General features: G+C 38.1%; 4 protein-coding genes across 5 annotated transcripts; 1 reads left to right on the forward strand and 3 right to left on the reverse strand.

Moving 5' to 3' along the window:
- Nucleotides 1-447: 447 nt before the first annotated feature.
- Nucleotides 448-6,068, reverse strand: LOC140787542 (kelch repeat-containing protein At3g27220-like). Its single transcript, XM_073136518.1, has 7 exons — nt 5,662-6,068; nt 4,680-4,868; nt 3,663-3,892; nt 2,842-3,012; nt 1,589-1,694; nt 1,133-1,339; nt 448-750 (listed from the first exon to the last, which is right to left on the reverse strand). Exons 1-7 carry the CDS (start codon nt 5,860-5,862, stop codon nt 586-588), a joined length of 1,269 nt encoding a protein of 422 aa, XP_072992619.1. The 5' UTR covers nt 5,863-6,068; the 3' UTR covers nt 448-585.
- Nucleotides 6,069-6,815: 747 nt separating this feature from the next.
- Nucleotides 6,816-10,297, reverse strand: LOC140787553 (uncharacterized). Its single transcript, XM_073136535.1, has 5 exons — nt 9,905-10,297; nt 9,135-9,291; nt 8,790-8,840; nt 8,135-8,227; nt 6,816-7,281 (listed from the first exon to the last, which is right to left on the reverse strand). Exons 1-5 carry the CDS (start codon nt 10,051-10,053, stop codon nt 7,204-7,206), a joined length of 528 nt encoding a protein of 175 aa, XP_072992636.1. The 5' UTR covers nt 10,054-10,297; the 3' UTR covers nt 6,816-7,203.
- Nucleotides 10,298-11,625: 1,328 nt separating this feature from the next.
- LOC140785868 (transcription factor GTE9-like) lies at nt 11,626-18,249 on the forward strand. Of its 2 annotated transcripts, none has more exons than XM_073133950.1 (10): nt 11,626-13,630; nt 13,717-13,765; nt 13,848-14,003; nt 16,305-16,375; nt 16,552-16,621; nt 16,734-16,814; nt 16,910-17,025; nt 17,140-17,206; nt 17,278-17,411; nt 17,498-18,249. In XM_073133950.1, exons 1-10 carry the CDS (start codon nt 12,461-12,463, stop codon nt 17,759-17,761), a joined length of 2,178 nt encoding a protein of 725 aa, XP_072990051.1. In that variant the 5' UTR covers nt 11,626-12,460; the 3' UTR covers nt 17,762-18,249. The 2 variants fall into 2 exon arrangements, with proteins under 2 accessions (XP_072990051.1, XP_072990052.1); XM_073133951.1 differs by having other exon boundaries at nt 17,281-17,411.
- Nucleotides 18,250-18,576: 327 nt separating this feature from the next.
- Nucleotides 18,577-25,245, reverse strand: LOC140785870 (protein PLASTID TRANSCRIPTIONALLY ACTIVE 10). The gene is made up of 12 exons (XM_073133952.1): nt 24,432-25,245; nt 24,236-24,295; nt 24,116-24,145; nt 23,948-24,021; nt 23,277-23,358; nt 22,520-22,593; nt 22,307-22,373; nt 21,057-21,149; nt 20,659-20,832; nt 20,520-20,570; nt 19,745-19,896; nt 18,577-19,094 (listed from the first exon to the last, which is right to left on the reverse strand). The coding sequence occupies exons 1-12, from the start codon at nt 25,185-25,187 to the stop codon at nt 18,665-18,667; spliced, it is 2,043 nt and encodes a 680-aa protein (XP_072990053.1). The 5' UTR covers nt 25,188-25,245; the 3' UTR covers nt 18,577-18,664.
- Nucleotides 25,246-25,591: the final 346 nt, after the last annotated feature.

The following is a 25,591-nucleotide window of genomic DNA, read 5'->3' on the forward strand; positions in this document are numbered from 1 at the left end:
GTATTTGCTACATTCTTTAGGGCATTTTAGTAATTATAAAAAAAGACTGCATTAACTGGACCAGGAGTCAGGAGTGTCATAAGTCATATCTCCAGTTATCTACACGTGGCGCAAAGTGAGGGGCGTCGAAGACGAGGAAGTGCAAGAAAGGAGGCAGCCAAGGAGGGTAATAACGTGGAGACATTCTAACGGTCTACCGCTTCGCCAGATCAGCTACCAGTCGCATGACACAAACAGCCCACTGACGTCAAGAACTGGACAGGTGGCGTCCATCTGCACCATTCTGAGTTGCTGTTTGGTGTCCCAACTGGGAGTGTGGACAAACAACCGACCATTTGTCCCCCTTTTGCTGGGATTAGGTGGATAATTAGGCATTCAAGCAACGAATAATACCCAAAGACGGCAACATTATTGTAACGGTGTGATGTAAAGAGAGAAGAGTACACATTAGGGTGATGTGATGGTCGTGTTAACTGTTAACGGCTAATTTTACATATTAAACAAATAAATCATATTACAAAAGGTAAACTAAGTAAAGATTTAAGGAAGGTAATATGGAACCTCTGAGGTACAAAATGAATTGGATTATAGGCTTAATTTAGTCCTCCACATGCATCCAACAACCTTCCTTGGAGATGGATCATCCGGTCCCCTGTCTCGTTGTCCAGATGTGAAATAGAGCCAGCCATCCCAGTAGCCAGCCAAGGTGGTCTTGATTCGGAAAGGCATGCGACCAATCACTGACCATTCCTGTTGATATAAAGTGAGATAATACCATAAATTAGGAGCAAAGATCTTTGCTGCAGTCAAACAGGAGAATTCCTCTCCTCTGATCATCAAAACTAAGTCTGTTTGTTGAATCACTAGATCAAACACACAAATAATCAACTGCCTCCAATGCCTAAGCCATTCTCAAGCCATGTTTGCTTTGAATTTAAGGACCCCTAAACTAGTTCGGTAATAAAATATCTTTTTATCTTTTTTATATCTAAGTAAGTTTACTTTCTAAAAAATTAAAACTAACTAATCGAGTTCGAAGCTTAGTTTCAAACTAAACAAGAAAGAAAGAGCTAGACTCAACTCATAGATTTTCAATATTATAGTAGGTGCAAATAGAATAGATGTGGCATACCAGCGTATCCAAGTTGAACCGGAATACTTCGCCGACAAGCATCATCTTTTTGGTAACTGGGTGTTTCTCTGTAGTGCCACCAACAACGACAATAGAATTGTTGACAAGAACCCATGCAAATTCTATATGGGAATCTGGCTTAGGCATTGGAGGCAGTTGCTTCCATCTGGTTCCATCGTCTAGCATGTAGACATCACCATACACAACCTGGAAGTGTAAGTTGTAATGTAGAAAATCATAAACTAAAATTTGAAGATTCATAAAGGAATTACATTTAACAGAGTAAGAATTGTAAGCCAGAAAGGATAAGTGGCTACAATAGCTTTTAACCAAGATAGAAAATGATTAGCAATGGTTCAACTGGTAAATAAGGAGATTAGTCACAAAAAACTGTCTCCGAGAACATTTAATAGAAAAGGAGTTTTTAGTTGAAGCAATATGAAATGGTTTAAGTACCTCATGCCTCCGAGAACACTTAAAAATAGGTGAACCTGGCTTAGCCATGAAATCACCCTCTTGACCTCCAATTACAAGTAGTTGATCATTAGCAACAACGCAAGCTCTGCAGAGGAAAACATGAGAAAATGAGCAATTGAACATCTGAAAGAAGAAACAAAATAGAAAGTGCTCCCTTTCTCAGGGTCCTGTGGCTGCGTTAGCTAGTTTATAAAGAAAAGCTGATGCACAATGGAGGTGATATGACAGAGCAACAATCGTCTAATTACAGTCAGTGTCAGTCAGATGAGGAAAGAGTATAAACAGCTAACAATCAGAAAAAGAATAATCAAATCAGTTTTTTGATGATTATCTAACAGGATATTATTGAAATTTATGGCTTGGATGCTGTTAACCAGTTATTATAGTTGTTGCCAAGCTGGTACTGCTTTGTTGTTGTATATATTATCTAATGGTCCTGCAGGTATCCCATAAGATCAATGTCAAGTGGGATTAGATCAAAGTTATATCAAAGGGAACAGTACACTGCACATCAGTGCAGTGCATGTGTCCTACCACGTATACAGATAATGTCACTTATGTGCACGGATGTCCATATGTAGTATATGGACATGTAAAAGTAGGGCCCAACTTTAGTTTCCAAATGTCCAAATTGTGCACATGTATCAATTAGGAGGAACAATTGTTTGGTCAAACAAATATACTGAAGAATCTAGCAGGATCCACATATGCATTGTAGAAATGCTGCAGAAAAAAGTAAATGGATTTGAGTCATTTAGGTAAAACCATTATGTAACAATTTCCTCTTGAAAGACAGTATCATAGCTCCTAGTAACAAGTCAGATTTATAAGCAGTAAATCTGTAATTTCATCAATTACCATCCATGAGACAACTAACTTTGTGTGACGGGCTCTGGATAATCTTTTTGAAATGTTCTTATATAAAAGAATAGCCCATGCAGAAAATTTTCATAGTTCCAGGATTTTAAACCCTATGAACAAATATTAAATCTATTGAGACTTTGTGAGAGGAGACTTTGCAGATTACCTTAGAGAAATTCCAAAAGCTGTATCTAATAGACCAAAAGCCTAAAGTGTTTAGGGCTAGCACCTAAAGGATAAACAATGACAAGCTGTTGAATAGACCACTGTAACCCTTATTCTTCAGCTCCAGTTAATGAAGCTATAGGTCCAGAAATAATACTTAATAGCTAACACTAAATTTTCAGGAGAAAATAAGTATGCAAACAAACCTGTGTGGTCCACCACGTGGTATTGGTATCTCTTTTCGCCATTCTTTCTCCAAGGCTTTACCATCCTTTACCGCAAGGCTCCAATGCTCCAACCCAGGCTCATGGCGATCCTCCTTGCTGCCACCCATAACATGGAGTCTTCCTCTCCAAAGTTGAGTGGCCGGTGCATACCTGAAAGTAGATAAAACATCAAAGTGTCAAACTAGGTTTCCACTCTTATACTCAATTAGATGTATCTTTACATCATTATATGTATATACATGAATGTGTATAAATAAGTACTTCGCATATGTTTACATGTGTTTATGTATCTATGATAATATATAGTTATACTAATATATATGGTTATAACTACACATGATTACATATGTATATGAATTCATATAAGTATAACAGAATACCATTCAAATGGGATTAAGACCTCTTGTTGTTTTAGAGAGAGGGAGAGAGAGAAAATAGGTAGATTTTTCTAGACAGGTTAGAAATTAGATATCTAAAGATGGCCAAATCAAACCTGTTTGAATATACATGCAGATAATGCAAATTGAGAACACTATTCAAATGGGATTAAGGCTTCTCATTGTTTTAGAGGAGAGAGAGAGAGAGAGAGAGAGAGAGAGAGAGAGAGAGAGAGTAGGTAGAATTTCCTAAAAGAGTTAGAAATTAGATATCTAAAGATGACGAAATGAAACCTACTTGGCTATGCAGATAGTGCAAAAATGAAAAACTAGGTTGAAGTAGACCACACAGAGCAAACAATAACATTACTGCACCTAGTATAAGCATTTAATCATAGGCATAATATGTTAAACTGTACACACCTCGGAACAGGTAGAGGAGGCAAGTCATGCCACTCTTTTGTCTCTGTATCCAAGACAAAGTTGCGATTTGTGGGTCCCCTACACTGTGGGCCAAATTGTCCTGTGACAGCGTAGATGTATCTCCCATCTGTTGCCATTCCTAAATGTGAATTTGCCATTTCTTTAGGCATATCAAACCTTCCACCCCATGTATTATCCGTGAAATTATAAACGTCAACATGAGAATGCACCTGAAACACAGAGCAAAGCACATTAGAACAAAATCAGCGAGCTATTGAGCTCATAAATAGACGCCATTTTTTTCATTCAACAAAGGTTTTAATTGATGATATCAACGGTCCTTAATTTAAAAATAAGAAAAGAAAACCCTTTGAACTGATATCAACAAATCTTACTCCTGTCAGTTTCAGGTGAGGTATCATTTTTACATAATTGATCCTTAAAATCACAAAGACAACTAGATACATCAAAACTTAGAATCCTATATGATTATAAGTCTTAATGTGTTGATCAATACAAAAGGTCACATGGTACGTGCCTACGTCAATCAAAAAGCAGGTCAGTAATAAGAAATTTTATTTTCTTCTTTCTCATGGATCTACAAAACTGGCCTTACAATTACCTAATGAATAAGAAGGTACTTAGGAGTTAAGAATGACAAGCAGATCATGTTATTTGCCACTGTTAATTTCTGCAGATTATGACTCGAAGTCTAGATTAGTAATCCTGAATGTGCCTTGTCTATTATGATTGCTTGGTCTTTCTCAAGTGTTATATATTCAGATATTCTTGATGGCAACTCTATCATGCAGTGATGCAGGCAACCTTTCTTGCTCTAGTTGCAGTTAATTGCCAGGTAAAAGGAAGTTGAAGCATGTGCATCAAGAAAGATGTTCAATAATGTAGTCACAAGATAAATGCCATGCATCTGTTAATGAAAAGAAGCAAACTGTAATGTTTTACAGAACTAAGTTGGCATTGTCTCTTACACATAAGATTCTTAATGAAAACACTTACATAGTCAATAGTTCCATATCCAGCAAATACATAGAGAAGATTCTTAAGCTGTATTGCAGCTCCATCTAGACGAGGTACAGGTGCCTCTGGCATTTCTTCCCATTCCCATTTGGGGGCCGGTAAATCAGCAAAAGTTGCATTAAGATTCATCAGCGGTGAATCTTTGTCATACTTCTTAGTTCCCTTTATCTGCAGGGAGGAAGGAAAAAGTAGAATATGATCTTTGATAAGAAATCTTCAGCCCATAAATAAGTATAAAATCTTGACATTCTTCAGATCCGAAGAGTAAATATAGATTCCTTTTTTTAAAGAAAAAAAAAAGATATGCTCGATATTCAGGACGAATTTATAGACTTAAAATAGTAGCGCATGTTTGATGCAAGTTCAGCTATTATGATGTAAAGGTGAATGGAAGTTATTAAAATGTACAAAGCGCAGGCAAGAATAACTAGAATAGATTTGCTCAGGAAGTCCCTCATTCTATGATTTCATCAAGATCCAAATCGACCGGACAAAATGTTGTAATTAAATCGTCATAAATCATTAAAAATCTCAAAGTTTACTATCAAAGAGAAGAAAAGGGAGGGTAAAGCAAATAAACACTCAATGTTAGCTTACATAAAAGTGTCAAACAGATTCAACAGTAAAAGAACTGGATTGCAATTATACCAGACCAAAATCCAGAAAAACGTATCACAACCCACTTGTCGCTACTTACTACATTTCTTTAGGAAGTGGCTCATTGTTCAGATCTCATAAAAAAATAGTCCAAACCGAAAAAATAATGTACTACAATCGTCATATAACTTTAAAACTCTTAACTTTTACTACGAAATAGAAGAACGGTGTTTCTAAAGCAAATAAACACTCAAGTCAGTAAATTTTTCAGCAAATAAACATCTACATTGCCTTTCGAACCAGCACAAAATCCTGAAAAAGAGAACCACGAAACCCCAACGCGTGAGGGTCAGATCCAACTCACCTGCTTGCCCTTGATAGGCGAGCCAATGCCGATGGCATTATCTAGCGATAGATCCAAGGTGGCGGACCAACGAGGGGAACCGGGAGAAGAAGACGACGAGGCCCAGAGGAAATCCGAGACAAGGGCGATTCCGAGGAGGAGGACGCAGGCGAAGAGGAAGGCGTACCTCCTGGGCACGTGCTTCACGGCAAACCGAGCCATGGATGGAATGAGGAAACTCTAGAGATGGGAAGAGGAGGAAGAGGAGGAGGAGGAGGAGAAGAGGAAGGTGGTGACATGGGGATCGAAGAGGGAAGCGGGGGGAAATAGAAAGGGAAAGGAGAAGAGAGAGAGGAATAAAAATTGTGGGCGCGAGTTGATGGTTTTACGTGGATACTCGGTTCGATTCGATGAGCTCCGCCGCTGGTGGTGATCAAATATCATAACACTATAGCAATATAGCACCTTCCCGTCCACATAATTTGCAAAAAACACCCTAGATTTAAGTGCATTTGTGCATCGAAAGTTTCACATTTTACAAATCAAACCCTTTTTAATCTCTTTACAGAGTGTGAAAAAGAAATAGCATTACACTATTAAAACTACAAAATTAATGAAGTTATTATCTTGTTGACTAGTCCTCCTTTTCTAAATGTCCATCGGTTGGCACAAGGTCAGAGGTTTGTTTTCAGAAGAAAAAAAAACACTTAGAAGAATTCAAAGAAATTAAAAAGAATTGGATTTACGTATGCTTGCTTTTGGCTCATTGTGACTATAATTTGATCTATTTATAACCTGGTTTTTATTAAGATTGGCACGTATATATAACATATGTATCGAAAGGGGTTGTCTCTTATATTTAGCCTATGTTTAACATAGGTCTCTCTATCAGTAAAAGAAATCATATGTCTCAATAGAAGAATGCTCAAATGGTACTGTGGTGAGAATTCATGAATACAGATTTAGTACATTAAAGCACAAAAAATATACCAGTAAAATGACTTCAATGTACTTTTGATCATCATGCATGAAAAAGTCCTCAACCTAAATTGGATGTCGAACAATAAAAACGAAACGGGAAAAGTGAGAACGAAGAAAGACTGTATGCCAACAAGATACAAATAAAAATGCTCAAAATTTTTGTTAGCTATAAGTTCAGATTGCCATATGGGAGGGAGGTCACTGAAAGAAGTGCTAGCGAAAATAAATTGTGGTTACAAATCACAATCAAGAATGAAAGTTCATAAATTACATAAGAATTCAGAATTGGCAGGACAAATACTTTTTAGACAGTAATTGCAACAATGATTCACAATCAAGAATCACCAGGTAATTTAATTACACGAAGATCATAAATTTGGCAGGGCACGTGGTGAACGGTTGTTCCAACCATGACACCAAAGTGATAGGCTTGCATATATCTGGCACAAGCAAAAGAAATAAGGCACAAGCTTCGCTAATTCAGTCCACGAAATTGGAGTTGAAATCCTGAATGTCCTTCAACTATGCTAATGATCATTTGATGAGTTAGAAGCGAAGTGTTGTTCTGACAAATCAAGAGCATCAAACATTACCGACAACTGTGACTATCATCTGTACAAATGCAGCTACAACAAACCCCAGCACTCCACCTGCAATCACCTGAAAACATAACCTGATGGTCAAGACTTTGTCTAAGTTAGTAGTTATCTCCATCTAGTAACACTCAAATAGTCAAATTGTTGTACCTAGATTACTTACGGATTTTTTTAATGCGCATAGAGAATTTAATTGTATGAATTAAAATTATTGAATATGCTCATGTAAGAAAAACTAATGACTTATATATCACCCTGGAACATCCTTCAAAAATAAATGTAGATTTCTTTTTCACCATTGATCGCTTAACAGTAGACTGAGTGAGTAATTGCACTTCTGTAATATATTCATCTTTCAAAATTAGGAATTTTCAAATATATAGGTTTCTGCTTACTTTATGAGAAGTAGCCTACAAACATATGACTTTTAGGAGAACCTAGCAGATGTTAAAGAAATGACTAAAGCAATATTACTGAAAATAAATGCAAAGAAAACATGAAGTACGTTGAATAAATCACTTCAAATTTTTGAAAGATAAATTTTGCAAAAGATTACTTCCTGAGGATAAATAAAATAAAATTAGAAGTCAATTTTCCAATTAAAGACTCATACTTGGAGAATCAAGCATTAATCAAGTAATCAACTACTCAATGTATGATGTTTCTAATCTGAGATTCCAAACTCAACAGGGTTACTTTCATTGCTCCAACTAATTTGCATAAAAGCTGGAGCTAACCTCTATGCACCCTATGTTAGTTCACTCTTGAAACTGAAGCTTGTTAGTTCACTCTTGAAACTGAAGCTCCAAAATTAGAAAGATTAGGAGACAATTTTATTCTGTGCATACATGTGCAGGTCTTAACTAGATCAGGACCAAAAATATCCTAGATAAGGTTAAGAAATCATATGGTCAAACCTGAGGAGGGGTATGGCCTAGGAGTTCCCGCAATGGTCTTGTCTCCGCCAGAGGATGTTCAGATGGAAGTTCGTATACAATTTGATTCAATACCTGAAATTTTCAAGAGTTAAAGAGTATGGATAGGCACCAAAACAATATTGACATCAGTCTGTCATGCAATGTCCAAATAGGTGCCATGCAATCCATCATAAGGTTGCTGCAGAAGCATCATGACAACTCTCCAGTTGGCACAAACTTCTGGAACATAACATTAATAAAATTTGAAACAGTTCTCTTGTATAGTTATACAGAAAATGGTATATATCATATACTTTTAAGTGTACTTCTTGGTGCTTGTTTTGTGGTAAGTTTAAGGCAAAGCGGCAAAAACCAGCACCAAATGCCCTCTCTGCATCTGTCTCATCAACTTCACTTTGCATCTCCAAGTTTCAATTTCAACCGAGTGCGAGAGCAATAAAGTAGAGATATCAATAAAATCAACTAACCTAATTTAGCTACTTTGACAAGGTGAGCCATTTAATTTTGAATAAAAGACACTGCTTTCATGCACAACTTTGACATTTTGACTCGGAAAACCCAAGAAAATCTAACAATTTTTGTCTGTGATGGTTAGGAATGCAACAATTCACAAGCCGAAGGTTCAAGACAATACCTCTGCTTGCCTTCCAGCATGTAATCTAACACCAGAAGCATCATACATCACCTAAAGGAAAAGGTAACACAAGAGAAAATTTTAGAAATAAATAAGATTATTAGGAAGATGTTTTAGTAGCATCATCAAGAAAGCATAGAAACATCTTAAATATAGTAATATCTCAACTTGCGTTGGGCTCTCATGATGAGTCATAACACTCATAACAAGGGTCAGTCTCCACTTTCCAACACTAGATTTGTATATAAGCATGATATGTCAAAAAACAGTTACTTAAATGTCTGTGAAACCATAGCATAAAACGGAAGAAAGAGAAAAGCAAGAGATTAGAGAGAAGCGGCTCACAACACATGCTAGTATTATTGCTGTTGCAAAGAGCGAACTGCCAAATCCGTCGTGGAAACCAATAGCTACAGCAAGAGCAGTAACTGTAGCTGAATGTGATGATGGCATCCCACCAGATCCAACAAGTTGCTTAGCATCCCACCGGTTTTCCTTGTACCTGCAGATATAACATAGAGTTAGAAGAAAATACCAATTCTTAGCAGTACTATCATTAACTTATTTCAACCACATAGACTTATACTCGATGATGGGAATTTTTGAAATTACGCATTATTAACATGAACTGTGTTCATTCTATATCTTTGGTGCCTCTCATGTATAATAGTGGCTAGCCACTAGGAGAGGATCTAATACATTTGAAACAAGAATCTTCTGGAACAACCATTTGTAAACAAGAATCTTCTTAAAACACATTTGCTATAAGAGCTTGCACTATGTGAAAAGCAGCTAGAAACTAAAGAAAGCAAAAGCTACGAAAGCTGAAGATATCACAATTCTTCCCGAGTTCTCTCCTTTACATAAATAAGCAGATCGTTCATGTCAATATAATATCTTAATCTGAACAAAAGTGTCATATCATAATACCAATCTGAGCATTCAACATCAAAAGGATGCATAAACAAAGGTTAAAGCTGAGACTTTTAAAGTTCGAATCAAGCACAAAACGGTCAGATCTCGAAGACCCAGATTACAACTTTCCCGAATTCCTTCGAATTCGCCATCAGAAAGGCAATTAATCTGAAAACTAGAGAAGAGACGGGAATCCGTACCAGGTGGTGACGAGCTTGATAGACTGCGCGATGGCGAACGCGAGGATCGCCGAGATGAGAGGGTAATTGTGGAAGACGGCGAAGTAGGAGAACGAGGAAGGCGAAGAAGAGGAGGCCGCGTCAACGGTGGAGAGCCCAGCGTCGCCCATCCCCTTATGCCCTTCCTATTCCTCCCCTCTATCCCTCCCTATCCTCTGTTTCCTGGAATAAAACCGAGAGAAGAATAAGGAGAGCCCGCCGATAATAGCGACGATTTATTCCACCACGGATAGCAGAGCTTCGATTATTCTCGTCGCCTGGATCCAAAAACTCTCTTCCTCTCTCTTTCTCACATCACGTCTAGTTTCCGCAACGGGAGGGATGTATCAGTAATTATATATCTATTCTTGGATCAGAATATAAGATGCCAAGCAAAGAATATGCTGGAGATACAAAAGCGACAGACTGGCGGAAGACCGCCTAAAAGTGTGTTTGTACGAACGCCCTCCATCTCAACTTCTAGGCAGCGCCAAAGGACGCAATCTGTACAAAATTCATGAAAGCCGAACAAGCCCATATATTAGATCGTTTGGAAACACACTACTTCCCGGATTGGGTTTAAGACCCATTGGTTTGGATGATATGGGTCCCACACATTGGACCAATCGGATCGAGCACTGCCACCTCATCTTCTAGCATGATTAGTAGTTTGTTTACTTTGGAATATATTTACATAAATAGGTGACTTATACGACTAAATCAGCAACAACATCGTCATTTTTCGTTTAAGATTACATCCATGTTATATTGTTTTAAGATTACATCCGAAAAGTATTTTTCTCGTCACAGTCATGATAAGATGGTGATAGTGTCACATTAATCACATTAAACACATTAGATTAGACTAGCACAACTGGTTGTGGTACAGTAAAAGGCTCTCTAGTTACATATTAACCCAGATCAAATTAATATGTTGCAATTTAAACTTTAATTAGCCCATATCTTTATATGCATTCGATTCGAGCAACTAAAATTATTGGTGGGCCCTCGTCTGCTGACGTAGTAATCCCCCCCTCCTCTGGTGACGTCAGCTGCCCCGTCCACATCTCCCAGCCGCCTGATGCCTGTGGGGTCCCGAGGCACCGATCCATCCTCTCCTCCGTCCGATCGGTAGTCGACGAACGGCCGTGATCTGTCCGAATGGGACCTCCCGTCTGAGCCAATATCAGGTCGCCATTCAAGCATTCTGGAAGCCAAGTGATCGTCTATAGTACCTAATGTAGGGCTTTCCTACATCCGGGATCCATCCTCTAGTTTATTTATTTCACTCCTTACTTAGGGGAAATTAGCAGATTAGCCCTCGTGGTTTGAGACTCTTTATCCAAATTAAATTTTGCTAATTTAATTTAAAAATTTTAATAGATAATTAACTCTGTATGCTAATTATAAATGGGCTAGCTCTCTCTATAAGACAATTAGCCCAACTCATCCAAAAAAATTAAAATCGTTTAGAAATTTACTAAATATTAAAATCCATATCCAATAGGTGATAAATCTTCTTTCGCTAATTTTATGTGAGAATGTTGGATTTTAAAATAATGAAGATAGGATTGCGAATTTCCTTATTATGCACCAGATTTAGGAAATTCGTGCATCCTATGGTGCATAGGATCTCCCCACTTCGGCGAGAGGGCTCTCTTCGCGTTCTTTTATTTCGTCCCACCTCTTAATACTCTGCCGTCGCCTCACAGAGAGAGAGAGTGCGAAGCGAGAAGGCGAAGGAGGGAAGGAGAAGAAGAGGAACAAGAGAAGACATCTCCAGGTCTAGAATCTTCGCCAGTAGTAAGTAACGGCTTAGATCGAGATCCAAATCTCGTTTCGAATTTTGGAAGCATTTTTTGGCGCTTTTTCTTCCCTTCCTTTTTGGATTCTGTCCAGTTCTGAATTGCTCCCGGTTTCGATCTTTCTTCCACTTGGCTGAGATCGAGGTTCTAGTCCAAAAGGGTGGTGTATTGTGAGATTTGGTTGGATTTGTGCGCCACTTTTTGGGGCCGATAGCTTCAGTTATTGGACGGTACTGGTGATCCGCTTGTGGAGAGGAAGGTTAGGGCTAGGGTTTCCTCCAGTTTGGAGGAGGAGGGGAAGGGGTTTTCTTCCTTCTGATTTGTCTGATTTTAGGGGATTTGGATGTGTAATGGGGAAGGTGGATTTCCGTGGAAGCTAGGGTTTTTTCTGCTGAATTTCGGCAGGGAGAGGCGTCTCACTTCAAATATTGGTTGAATTCGGACTTGCAGAACAGTTTAATTATCTTTTGTGATTTTATGCTCAAGCTGTGCATAATTGTTGGACTTTGCACTTGATGGCGGAGGTGTTCTTGACTTTGATTTTTTTGCTAGACAAAATTCTGAGATTTTAGATCTGAGGTGCATGTTTTGGTGGGAAATTTGAATTTAGATTTGGAACACTAATTGTAGGTTATGTAACACTATTCGGAGATGGACGGATTTTGTGGGCAGATCCTATAAGAGATAAAATTCTTTCTTGGTTTGGCTCAAGGAACTGGGATCTTTCTGTGCGATGATGGGGAAAACACAGAAGTTCTCAAAAGGATACTCTTCGGGATTTGTGCCGGACTATAGGCATGCAGTGGAGACAGTAGGCGAGTCAGAAGGGTTTGTTAGTCCGGCTCGCATAGACTCAGAGGACTCTTGTGCACCAAAAAGGAAGTGCATAAGCTTAAATGTAGAGACATGTGACAGTTTCAATGTCCCTTTGCAAGTTATCAATCTGTCAAAGATGTGTGGCTCAGAGAAGAAGGAGGCGGAAATGAGACTTAGGAAAGAGCTTGAGCAAGTTAGGATTCTGCAGAAGAGAATACTTTTTAAATGTGCATCAGGTGTCAATAGTGTTGCATTATCGTCCTCCACTGATATTCGTGTAAAGAAACAGGATCAAGTGGGTCAGCATGCTTCCCAATTGAAACGGGGAAATTCTGGACGGTTTGAGTCAGCAAAGCCGGCACCACCTCTGCCTGCAGTCAACAACACACATTTAATGTTGATGAAACAGTGTGAGGCACTTCTGAAGCGCTTAATGGCTCATCCGCATGCCTGGGTGTTCAATACCCCTGTTGATGTGGTGAAGTTGAACATTCCTGATTATTTCCAAGTTATTAAGCACCCAATGGATTTGGGCACTGTTAAGAGTAAGATAACTTCTGGTGCTTACTCTAGTCCATGGGGTTTTGTTTCAGACGTGAGGCTTGCATTCACCAATGCAATGACTTATAACCCGCCTGGTAACGATGTACATGTCATGGCAGATGTAATGAGCAAGTTCTTTGAAACAAGATGGAAGCCTGTGGAAAAGAAGCTGACTGCAGCTGATGCTGCTCTTAAGAAAGAAACAAAAGAAACTAAGCCAGTGCTGCAGCCAAAGAAGAGAAAAGCATCTCCACAGATTCATAGTATTCCTCCTCAAGAGAATGCAAAAGCAAAAATGACAGATGAACAGAAGCTGAATCTGAGCAGACAATTGGAAACTCTAGCAGGAGAAGTGCAAGAACTCATAGTTGATTTTCTGAGGAGGCACTTTGGCAATGAGATCCAAGCCAACGAGGATGAGATAGAGATTGACATTGATTCTCTCAGTGATGATGCATTATTTGGGATTGAAAAGCTTGTGAATGACTATTCAAGAGAGAAACAATCTGGAAACCAAGAGAAAGATGAGCCTTATGAAATGGAGGTAGGTTTTGCTTTATTTGAGCCTGCTAATTATGTATACACCAACTAAGAATTTGTTCATAGCTAAGTACATTGTTTTCTCTGCAGATTTTGAATGAATCTGGACTAAGCAATTCATCAACGCATCATGGCAGAGGTTTTCTTCTCCCTTTTTATTAATTATTTTCCTAATCATAGTATGTACAATAGTTTCAAATCGCAGGTTCTTATATTTCCAGGAAATGAGCTGGCTGATGAGGTTGTCGATATTGGTGGGAATGATCTTCCCTTGTCAAGCTTTCCTCCAGTGGTAATTGAAAAGGATACAGCTCCTAGAAGCAGCAAGTGCAGTAGTTCTAGCAGTTCTAGTAGCGACTCAGGATCGTCCTCTAGTGGTTTGTCCTTTTCTTTTCCTCTTTGCCTTTGTGTTGTTATTACATTATTGTTTCACTAAACATATTCCTTGGATAATTTACAAAATTGCTTTATCATTCATCTCAAGGATAGCCGTGCCGACGACACATGTCATGTCGATCCATGACTTGTGTGCCTTTGTGCCACTAGCATGCTTGGCCCACCTCTATTAAATTTTTTAGGGTATTGAGAGATTTTTGGTGTCTTTCAATTCTTAATCTTTGGTTTGAATATGTGTATATATATTAAAACGTACATTAGATCTTTTGTCCTTAGATTAATTTTATAAAATACTTATTTTATTAAAGATTATAAACAATAATATTTAGAAATTAATACATAAATGATTGAATATATTCATTAATTGATAATAGTTTAATAATTAAAATTAATACCTATTCGAATGTAGTTAATCTGACATGTTCCTATATAAATTTTGACCTAATTTGAATAATTTTGACATATTAATTTTGGATTTTTTTTTTAAATTGGGAGAAATCTAATCATTCTAAACTTTTAGCTACAAATTATAAAATTTGGGTTCAAATTAACTAATATGGAGTTAATATTATATATTCCTTTACCAATTTTGACCTGCGCTTTTTTTTAAAATTTTAAATTTGGGGTTACTTTTGGGGGAAATTAAAATTTTCCTTTTCCTGCATTCTAAATGGAATCTGTACAACTCAAATTAGTCTTTAAAGTGTAAAAAAGAAATCGTGCCAAGCGCCACAGGTTGGCAAACCCTAGCATGGAGATGTACTGCTGGCACAATCTATGCTGGGTGCTGATAGTCCATCGGCTCGGCCATCTTTATTCATCTTATATTAGTTGAATTTTTGTATCTTTACTTGCGTTGATTTTAAATCCTCAAGTCTTCCATACTTGTAAGTTTCTTGCTAGACTCTATCATCTTGGTCGGTCTATGGTTATTTTTGCCATTGGATTTGATGACACATGTTGCATTGTTTTTGAATCTGTACTGTCAATTGATTGTGTTACTGCCCTATTTTGGAGAAGATTCATACTTAAAAAATCCTTCTAATTCTGTCTTTTAGGTTGTGAACTTGTGATCATAGTATCTTTGCACAGCAATTTATATTCCATATGAAATCTGTTTTAATGCTCTTGTATTCGTACTTTATTTGGGGATGGGCTGCTTAACCCTACTTTCAGTCAATCCATGTTGGCATAAGTAAAACCAACCTGTCAGTATGGTTTCTCATCTATGTCTATATAAAACTGAAAACAAAATTTGAGATCTTTCTGAGCAATCTGTGCAAGAATGCATATCAAACATAAGAAGAAGTGATGATTGGTGTCGCATGCCAGTGGGAATGTGCAGGTGCTCCATGTTGTCTAAAGTGAAAATTTTATTACTAGGATCCTGTGAAATGTTCTTTTCTTAGTTTGTGAACCAAAATACTTTTATGGAATTGGTTTGCTTATGTAGTCATCGTCAGTTAGCTATTTCATTTTTTATATGGCCAGTTAATTCAGTTTAGACTGTCTTTTTACTGGGCTGTGGAACTCTGTATTTTTTTTGGCAGTGATCAAGTTCATCATGAGTAAGTTATCTTTAGCGTTCGTGAGCAGTGAAAATTGAGTGTCCAGTGAATATCATCACTTGATGTTTATCACGGGTAAAATTAGTAGAAAGATAACATTTATAGCCAAGATGAATTTGCAGGATATATGTGGGCCTACTAATGGAAAACTCACCTGATAGTCGTATTTGAATTAGTCAAGTTGCTGTACTATTCCAATTATTATCTCTAGAATGGATTCAACTCCTAATGATATAAATTATACTCTTTAACTTTGTTAGACTTTTCCTGAGGGGTTGCTTTCAGTACACAGTAGCTTAAACTATGATTAAAAAAGCAAATAATTTGTAGCATCAACTAGATTTCTAGCTTTCAATGCAAAGCCTTCTCTTACCTCAGTTTCCTTTATGAGTAATTTGGGCCTAGAATGTAAGAATTTATGCCAAGTCCCATCTACTGTTGCAGACTGTTCATATTGTCCAGAAACATTTTCAACTTTGTATTGTGCTCTTGCTATTTGAATGATTATTATATGTGTGCCGCTATATGAAGCTGAAAATGTCTGGATTTATTTGTTTTCCTATTCATTTACTTCTACTATTACATAAAGGAGCCAATTGTCTCTTATCATTTCTTGTATTAGTCTTCTCTGGAACTCTGCCAACATGTTCTGCAGTGTAATTGCTGTACTTGCCAAATGTGGTATATGATCCTAGCTTTTTGATATGTCTACAGATTCAGATTCTAGTAGTTCTTCTGGAAGTGGATCAGATGTTAAGGTATCTGGTGCTATGAAGGTGATTAAGGTATTCGAAATATGCATATTTGTATGAGACTTCATTAAGAACTTGTCATATTCTTACTTCAAAAGTGTTTACCTTTTCTGTAGTATCATGGCAATTGTAAAATATACTTGTTAGATGGTCAAAATATCTATCTTACTCCCTGTATTTATTATTTGCTATTGTCCTTGTCCATGCAGGACAATGCACAATCTCGGGGAGCTTTGGACCAAGAAAAAAGTGACATATTAAATCCATTTGATGCAAATAGTGAGTCTTTATGTTAATGTTCTCCTTGATTTGATAAAATACATTTGTATAATTATTTCTGGAAAGAGAGCAATGTCACATTTGCCTAAATGTTTGTCTACTTGTGTCAAAGGGTCATCCAATGAATTGAGTCAACCAGAACAGGACTCTCATCCTAAACTTGTATCTCTTGAGGTAGATCGCCAAAGAGAGGGTAAGAATGAATTTCTAGGAAGACCTCTGTGAATATCCAAGGGTTCCAAGTACATGAAATGGATCTCCTTACCGTTTCATATGGAAAAATTTTAGGAGAGAATACTCCATGCCAGAGGCAGGTCTCCCCTGGGAAGCAGTACCGAGCAGCACTTCTGAGGGGCCGGTTTGCCGATACAATTCTTAAAGCTCGGGAGAAGACCCTTAACCAGGTTGGCAATTGGCAATAGAAATTGGTTTCTTTAGGGCAGTGTAGCTTGCATTGTTTAGCGCCTTCTCCTCTACTCACTTCAATATTCTATTGGTTGCACTATATCTGATCCTAGGGTGAGAAAAAGGATCCAGAGAAACTTCGGCATGAGAGGCAAGAGCTTGAAAGGTTACATAGGGAAGGTAAGTGAAAATTCGAGTTGCCTTCTCTTGCCCACATTGGAATTCATTTCATGTGAACATTTCCTTTATAGCAGAGAAAGCTCGTCTCCAGGCTGAAGCTAAAGCTGCTGAGGATGCTCGAAGACGGGCTGAAGCAGAGGCCATCGCAGAAGCTAAGCGCAAAAGGGAACTTGAGAGAGAAGCAGCTCGTCAAGCCTTGCTACAGGTTAAGTGCAATTCTATGCAGATACTTGCAGATGTCAGCTTCTCTGTGTTTAGCACTTTTTGACAGTGGTTGTTGGCATAATACAGATGGAGAAAACTGTGGAAATCAATGAAGGCAGTCTATTTCTAAAAGATCTTGAAATGCTTAGAACTGTTCCAGGTGAACAAGTACCTAGCTCTGTTGGTGAGACCAGTCCAGCTCAGCCACAGGAGGGTGTTGGAGGGTTTGAGCTTGGAAGCAACGCTCTAGAGCAGCTCGGTTTGTATATGAAAGTTGATTATGATGAGGAGGAGGAATGTGAGCCTGCCAATGCTCCCCTGAATGATGTCGAGGAGGGAGAAATTGATTGAGTGTATTCCTATCTTCTAAATTTATACATTGCAGAATGAAATCTTGTCAGGTTGTTACATGATTGCGGGGTGGCTTGTGATGGTAACGTGTTGTACATTCATTTCAAGTACCAAGACTTGCCTTCTTCGGTCGTATCTGATCCAGATCTCTGCTAAGACCTCATCATAAAGGATTATCTGAAGAACTATCGATGGAGCTGTTCGTTGTTTGGTCTCTAGCTTTTGGTGCGAGTGGCCTCAGTTTTGGAGTTAGTGGTACTCGGTAGTCCACTAGATGGAAGATGTACACATTTAGAGTTGATTGGACTATCAAAGTTAGAGATGCTAGTAAATTGATTGTTTCTTTACTCTTAGTGAGAGAATGTGATATTTATGTGCTGGAAAATATGTGAAAGGTGACTAATTATATTCTGTAACATGTGATGCATAAACGCGGACCATATCTTCTCGTTAATATTCTATAAGAAGAGTGCCCCTTTTATTTATAAGTTTAGAAGAACGGTCGACTTTCTAAAGCACCTACGTGGTCCGAGTTGTGCTGAGTCACCTCATTACTTGGTATTCTGTTTTATTTATTGGATAGCAGGAATAACGTTTGCTAAGTAATTTGAAGAATAACATGCCCACTGCTTGAGATCATGGGTGACATTACAATCTGGGAGTTTTCTAGTTTTTTCACCGAAAATCTATGAGCTGCAGTATCGTCAGGTGACTTGCTATACAGCATAAATATTATTTTAGTTTCAACTGACAACCTGGTATAAATAATCTGACCTGCTTATGAGTACTCGACTTTGATTATTGAAGACCACGCATGAAAAAGTTCCACGAAGAAACGGGTGATAGTATAACCTGCTTTTGAGAGCAATTACTGTACAAAACAACAACGAGCAAGAATTTCTGCTAATTCTCAAACATGCCTTCATCAGACATCCTTGGAGACTCGGTTCCATTGACAAAGGGTTTGCTTGATGAATATGCATTGGAATTACCAAAAATGCTATAATCAAAGTCCATGCCATCGTCATCGTCATCCTCCTCTTCTTTCTCCTCCATCTCTTTTGGTATTTCCTTCATCTCAGCTTCACGAAGCATTCTCTGCTTGATGGCTTCTTCATAAGACATTTCATACCAGACAGTTCCTCTTCCAACGATGGATTGGTTGTGGTCTTCAGTCATCCGCTCCTGCTTGCTTTTCTCTGAGTTCTTGGGCTCTCCCCAGTAGTCATAACGGTACAGAGAACTCGTTGGGTCGTAATGATCCTTCCCCCAAACTTTTTTTTCATCAACGTATCTTCCAGGCTCTTCAAGAGGAAGACCAAGAGCTTTCCGGCTGCCAATAAAGAAAATTATTTTAGAACATTACAAAATCTAACAAACATTGAAAGCATACCAAAATTAGAATCAATTCTGCAAAGTGAACACACTCCTCTATAAGGTTCACAAGTGAGGAATTAAAAGGCTAAAGGTTATAAAATATTGATCTATTTGGGGAAAAAAACCTTAAAACAACACATCTATCTGTACACTAGACAGATTCCAAGGAACTCCGATGTTATTGTCAGTGCTACCGTGCAATTTTCGAAAGTAACTATATGGTCTGGCATTGTATTTGCAACCTAGTCTCACTAGTAAGAAGAAAGTTCCTTCTAGTGAGCCTTTTGTGTAGTCCTGTTGGGTGTTAGTATTGTGATTATGCTTTTGCTAAAAATGAAAAGAGAAAAGAGTATATACAGATACAAGAGTCCCACAAAAATAGGAGAGATATAAAAGTTTCACTTCTAATTTCAGAGACCTTCTGCTACCCACTGAATAGATCATTATATCATCCACTGATAAAAACAACACTAAAAAAGTCAAACTCATTTCTGTTATTAAGCACAATTCATCTGGAACTACAAGTTTGGTTCTATATTCTGTATTCAATATACAGACAAGGAGAAAGAAGAAAAGCGTAAATCAAGTGAAAGAAAGAGCATATACCAGCTAATATCTCTCATTAGAGCTTCTCTTTCTTCCAAGGAACGTTGCCAATGCAATAGGTCATACTCATCCATCTCCAAGTTACGCCTTAACTTTTGAGCTTTATATTTTTCTCCCCTATCTTCTGCTTCCTTCTTTAGTTGTTTATTTAGCTGCATCAAACAGATCCATTTAATTTTATTGTGTACTTACACACTTGCATGCATGCACGCACACACACACATATAGATATAAAATAGCCTACACGATAACAATGGTGACATATAAATAACTGCACCTGTCCAGCCAATTATATTAAATCCCCTGACACAGCATTAAGATAACAATCTAATGTAACAAAAAATGAAGTGTTGCCCAAGTGCACGAGGCTCGTACCAAAAGGGTGACCAAAGGGTCAGCCTAGGTATGGCATAGGCCATTTCTTAAGTCATTGCTTCTAGAACAAAACCTTCAGACAAGGATCAAGCTCTCACTTTTCTGTGTTACTTAGCATTTTAACTTCTTAAACAATTTGAACATTCTATACATTCTATTCTGTGGGAACATAAACCTGTATAGTCTGTGTGGCTGCATATGCAATCACCAGGTCAATTCTCTTGAGAATTAACACAGCATATACATAGAAACTGCCACTATTTTATGTAAAATGTTGTGATGGGCGAAGACAAATAACAGCTCAAACCAGGGAATTAGCAGCTTGTGAATACACACTTTGCAAAAGAAATGAGAAAAAGTGTACCAAAGCGAAGATAAAGTATGACTTGCATCTAATTACCTGACGTTCAGCGCGTGCAGCATCCAGATCAAGTTCGTTTATATTGGTTTTCTGAGAGAATACTCATAGATTAGAATATAGTAGAACAGCAATATATGCAAAGTGCAAACCATGTAAGAACTGTCCTGATTATACTCACCAGTATAGTCTTTGGAAGCAAAGCTTTCTTGTAGTATGCTTTTGTGTATTCAACACTATTTTCTTCATCAAAGTTAGTGTCAACAGTTGTTTCATACTTCTTGTCCTTATATTTATCAGGATTTTCCTCCTCGTGATCAAGAATCATTTGCTCTGCATTATGAAGTTGCCACAACTGCATGTCCCACAAAGTAATCCCGATTAACAGGATTAACAGAAAGAATGGACCATTAAGCAAGATAAAATGAGTTAAGGCGATGCTAACAAAGAACAATTTAAAATAAAGTTTTTCCTATAAGAAAAAGTATACATGCAAATATTTCAAAAATTAACAAACTTAAAAAGGCACGAGCAACTAGCAAGTGTAGCTGTTGATAACAAGTAAAATTCGAAATTTGCCTTCTCAACATAAGGGTGATCAGATAACAAAGATTGCTCCTCCATTTTGATTGGAGGCCTTTTTCTAGGGATAGGCGGTCTTCCAGATTCTCGCTGCAAAGAAGTAGACAGAAAAGGTAAGAATTCATGATAGCAAAATTATTTTAAAGTTGACTAGCAAGAAAGAATAATTAAAGTTGCAATCTTCGATCTTCTATCCAAGCAGGATGTATGAATAGTCCAAGTAATAGCAAAGTTGTGGATTCCTTCTGACTCATTAGCCGTGAATGTACATATCTTCCAACGGCAGTCCTAACAGGAAAAAGCTTAGCTCCCCCCAAAAGTTGGGGTCTATGTGCATTACACTGAACAATAATAAAATTGGAAACAGAGGGACAGTCGACATCCACTTGTGGAGGTGATCAACCGGCCTGGCCCGAAACAGCCGAAAATTATCCAGACTAAGCCAGTCTCAAACCCGGGTTAGGGCCCAGCTAGATTCAAGCCCGAAATGGTAATGGGCTATACGAGCCAAACCTTTGCCCGGCCCAGACTGTTACGCCCGCCCGCAACTTCTGTCCGCTTGCTTTCTTGTGTTATTTAATCCCACATTGGAAGTTTGGTATACTGAGAACTAGTATTTCCCTATATAAATAATAATAATGTTTGAAAGATATGCTAGAAATTTCCCAAAGGGACACATACTAAGTACTAACACTCCATAAATTGTTAGCAGAAGGCTAGGATAATTACAAATATCCCTGAAAAGGTGGAAACAGTAGATATATTTACTATCATCACATCTATGTTCTTGAAGATACTGCTTTCTACCTTGGATAGTATATAATATCCCAATATAAGGAGAAAACTATGTCAAGTGATCGAATATCAAGAATTGCACAACCAGTGTGTTATCTACACTCTTAAATCTTAATGGATAACTCTGTACATGCTGTAGCATAGATGCAAGAAGGTGTCATCCTAATCTGGTGATGCCTCAGATTCTATCTTATTCATCATGTTGGATCCTAGTTGAGACACTATGCTAAACAGCATAGATTGGTGCAATAGATTGAGCCATGTATAGACTGACCAATATGTACTGGTACCCGAAAGTGTCAATGTAACCCAATATTCAATAATATGTAGCAATGTTAAACGGTAGCCAGCACCACCAGTAGTTAACCAATATACATATATTGCTCCGGAGGACTCCAAGGCACTCAAATGTAGTTGGTATTAAAATCTCAAAAGTATAGACTAAAACTCACCCACAACTCCTCAGGGTTTGGATCCTCCTCGCGATGAAACATCGGTGGAAAGTCAAACCTATTAAATCTGTGCATATGCAGAGTAAAGCTTAAGATCAGCATACTGACAAAGAAGTATAGGAGTATCTTATAAGACTAATATAAAGTAGTTGGTGGAACTTGTGGGATTGAAGTACATGCATTACATAATACTCAAAAAACACATTTACGCACATAAGGTGATCAATGTTAGGATACACGAATCGCATTTCAATAGGAAAACGGAATCGATACGGATCTCGTTTCGCCTGCAAGACAAAAGACAAAAGTGCATTTTGAGCTCAAGGTCATAGTGATATCTGGGAGAAGAAAAAAGACTAGTTAAGTGTCATGTAGGTTGGAAAAAAATTCAATGGAAGAAGCTTCTCATAGCACATTAAAGAAAATAAAACACTAAATGGACAACATCAATTAGGAATACATGGGTCAAAACTTGACCAATGGCTGCTTACAAAGCAGAGTTGACACATCTGATCAGATGAGTAAATAGATCAGTCACAAAATATAGCACCCTTAGTAGATCAAGATGGCATTGGTTTCAGTAAATTTTGATTTTTCTTGATATGAACACTGACTGAGTCCAAACTAACCAAGTCAGAATACAAAATTCAGCATTATGAGGCCACATCCATTTTCCGGTTCTAACTCCCCTCAATTATGGTCAGAATCTTCCCAAAATATTTGTTGTATGAGTTTCAGGTTAAGGATAGCCTGATTCTCTAACAGAATAAGTATTGTACAAGAGCTGACGAGCCCAAATTGAATGTTACATGAAAGTCTGCAAGTAGACCTGACTTTTGAAAACTTAAGGCATTTCACTTCCAAATCTAAGCACAAGAAGACATCCACATGAAATATTTAAGTTGTTCATGTTATAATAAAAGAATTTTCGCCAATATTTTGCCTGAGAGGAAAATAGACTTTTACTTACCAAAACTTCGACAATAACATGCATCCCAACTTTAATATGATGACGGATCCAATACCAATCATTTCCTTTTATTGGAACCCACCTAAACATAATAAGAGACAAATGTAAGCCAGAGGTAACCATGAAAATTTATGAAAGAAGCAATAGTTCAGAATGAGTCATATTTAATATTAAATTTTGTCCTCAGAATTCCATGAGCAACTCCTGCTCAACTATGCAACTTACAAGCTTTATGACAACAATTGGAATTGAGTAGTTTGTACATCCAATCAAATTGCTTAGACTCCCAAGTTTGAACAACTCCAAGGCTATCTTAGACTGGATAAATCTAGAAGCACATATTTAACAATCCTTACGACCAAAGTGGCATTATTATTATATAGAAACTTTTCAGAAACACATGTAAGTGAAATCTAATCAGTGAAGATTATTCATGCAGTCCTTAACACTCATTTTAACTTCCTCTGCCTATAATTTTTTGCTGCATCAACTTGATTTGTTTACTACACAATTAACAATGAAAGGTATAAGAGAAAACTGAAAAAAGCAAGCTTTCATGAACAGCTTTCGTCCTTTCAAAACTATTTTTTTGTACATAAAAACTGACAACATTAATCGGATGTAAAAAGATGGTAAAGAAATATTGGTTTTACAAGTAAAAAAATACTTGCCCATCATGGACGCAGCCAATGTCAACAAAAGCTCCTTGGTGAAGGTGTAGAGTTGTGACCTTTCCTCGACAGATCTATGTAAGACATTTGCAATGGTCGGAACAAATAAGATAAGTTGCAGCAGGATTTTATATAAATTCAGTTTTCTGGAGTTGTGAATGGACCAACCTGTCCAGGATAAATAAATGGAAGTTCAAGCTGCAAGAAAGACCACTTTGAATCAGAATGGTGGTTGACAAACCAGCTTCAAAGATGCAATACGTGCATTTAAAGAGCTACTGAACGTACCATGTCATCTTTGTAATCCTTACCTCGTTTCCTCCTACCAGGATAATAGTCCTGGTCACACTGCATAATAAAATAACCAAATATGACTGTTATAAGTTTATATCTTAAGGAAAAGAAGCAATACTAAGAGTAATTGATATCATTTCCCTAACCCAAATCTACTATCACTGGCATTTACAGGCATCAATGCACTCACCTTGTAAGACTCCTCCTCTAATCTATCACGGTTTGCCGCCACCCACTCCTTGTACTGTTTCAAGAACACCTTATACCTCTCCAGCAGCATGCCCTCCTTCTCTGTCCGAACATCACCCTGGAGATCGACCCTCGAAGCCTCCAACTTGTGCGCCTCCCGGATAAACTCCAACTCTGTGGGATCTACCTCCCACCCCCGCGGCGGCCAATCCCTAGGCGGCATCAATCTGACCGCCAAAGGCCCGTCCCACGCGGTCTCGACTGGGTCGGGGATCTCACCCTTGATCGCGAACTGCTTCGCCAAATATTCCTCCTCGGAGAGCCCGCTCTCCTCCATCTTCTTCCGGCGGTACGAGGGAGTCAGCATTCGGAAGGCCTCGATCGCGTCCGGGGATTGGAGGGGCACCTCCTCGCCTTCGTTGAGGCTCTTCCGGGCGAAATCAGCTTCCGGGGTCAGGATCTCCTCCCATGGAGCCCAACCCCGCTCGATCCAGTTGCTGCGGCGAGCTTCCTCCTCGGACTCCTTCTCCCTAGGGCGGAAGGACTCGAGGAAGGCCTCGTCGTCTCCCGCGGGGGACTCGTCGGCGGCGTAGGGTGCGGCGGCCGGAGGTGGAAACGGGGAGGGAGGACGGCGTGGGAGGAAGGGGAATGTAGGGTTTGGGTTTAGGGTTAGGGTTCGGGTTCTGGGGCGGAGAAGAAGAGGAGAGGAGGAGAAGAGGAAGGAATGGTGGTGGAAATGGAGTTTGAAGGCGTTCATTTGCTCGTCTTGGTGGTCGTTTTTGGAGGGGTTTTGGGGTTTAAGGATAAGGGAAGGTCTCATATATATATATATATATATATATATATATATATATATATGTATGTGTGTATTTATTTAAACATTAAAATATTTTTAAGGGATGTCTTTTTATATTACATATCTTTAAATTTTCTAAAAAAATAAATATTTTTTACTTTTTTTATATCAATAACAATAACACTCATAATTTAAATTATCTCTTTTATATCCTTAATTATCTTTAAAATAAATATATTTCTTCCTAAAAAATATTTTAATTTACTAAGTCGAAATAGTTTCTAAGGTAGCAAGAGGCTTGTGTTTATCTAAGCTCGCAAATAGTTGTAAGACCATAGTGTTTCACTTTTATAAATAAAATCGGT

The sequence above is a fragment of the Typha latifolia genome, chromosome 4, assembly GCF_019914945.1.
Source record: "Typha latifolia isolate L0001 chromosome 4, TyphaL0001v2, whole genome shotgun sequence".
Lineage (NCBI taxonomy): Eukaryota > Viridiplantae > Streptophyta > Magnoliopsida > Poales > Typhaceae > Typha > Typha latifolia.

Excerpts from the sequence above, each read along its gene's own strand:
- LOC140787542 (XM_073136518.1), bottom strand. The coding sequence starts at position 5,862 with ATGGCTCGGTTTGCCGTGAAGCACGTGCCCAGGAGGTACGCCTTCCTC. Across the intron at positions 3,013-3,662 it reads CCTCCTCTACCTGTTCCGAG|GTATGCACCGGCCACTCAAC; the intron begins GTGTGTACAGTT and ends ATCTACTTTCAG. Across the intron at positions 751-1,132 it reads GGTTCAACTTGGATACGCTG|GAATGGTCAGTGATTGGTCG; the intron begins GTATGCCACATC and ends TTATATCAACAG.
- LOC140787553 (XM_073136535.1), bottom strand. The coding sequence starts at position 10,053 with ATGGGCGACGCTGGGCTCTCCACCGTTGACGCGGCCTCCTCTTCTTCG. Across the intron at positions 8,841-9,134 it reads CAATAATACTAGCATGTGTT|GTGATGTATGATGCTTCTGG; the intron begins GTGAGCCGCTTC and ends CTTTTCCTTTAG. Across the intron at positions 7,282-8,134 it reads TAGGCCATACCCCTCCTCAG|GTGATTGCAGGTGGAGTGCT; the intron begins GTTTGACCATAT and ends TTATGTTTTCAG.
- LOC140785868 (XM_073133950.1), top strand. The coding sequence starts at position 12,461 with ATGATGGGGAAAACACAGAAGTTCTCAAAAGGATACTCTTCGGGATTT. Across the intron at positions 14,004-16,304 it reads CTCAGGATCGTCCTCTAGTG|ATTCAGATTCTAGTAGTTCT; the intron begins GTTTGTCCTTTT and ends ATATGTCTACAG. Across the intron at positions 17,026-17,139 it reads GGGAGAAGACCCTTAACCAG|GGTGAGAAAAAGGATCCAGA; the intron begins GTTGGCAATTGG and ends ATCTGATCCTAG.
- LOC140785870 (XM_073133952.1), bottom strand. The coding sequence starts at position 25,187 with ATGAACGCCTTCAAACTCCATTTCCACCACCATTCCTTCCTCTTCTCC. Across the intron at positions 20,571-20,658 it reads TGCTTCCAAAGACTATACTG|AAAACCAATATAAACGAACT; the intron begins GTGAGTATAATC and ends GTATTCTCTCAG. Across the intron at positions 19,095-19,744 it reads CTAATGAGAGATATTAGCTG|CCGGAAAGCTCTTGGTCTTC; the intron begins GTATATGCTCTT and ends CTTTATTGGCAG.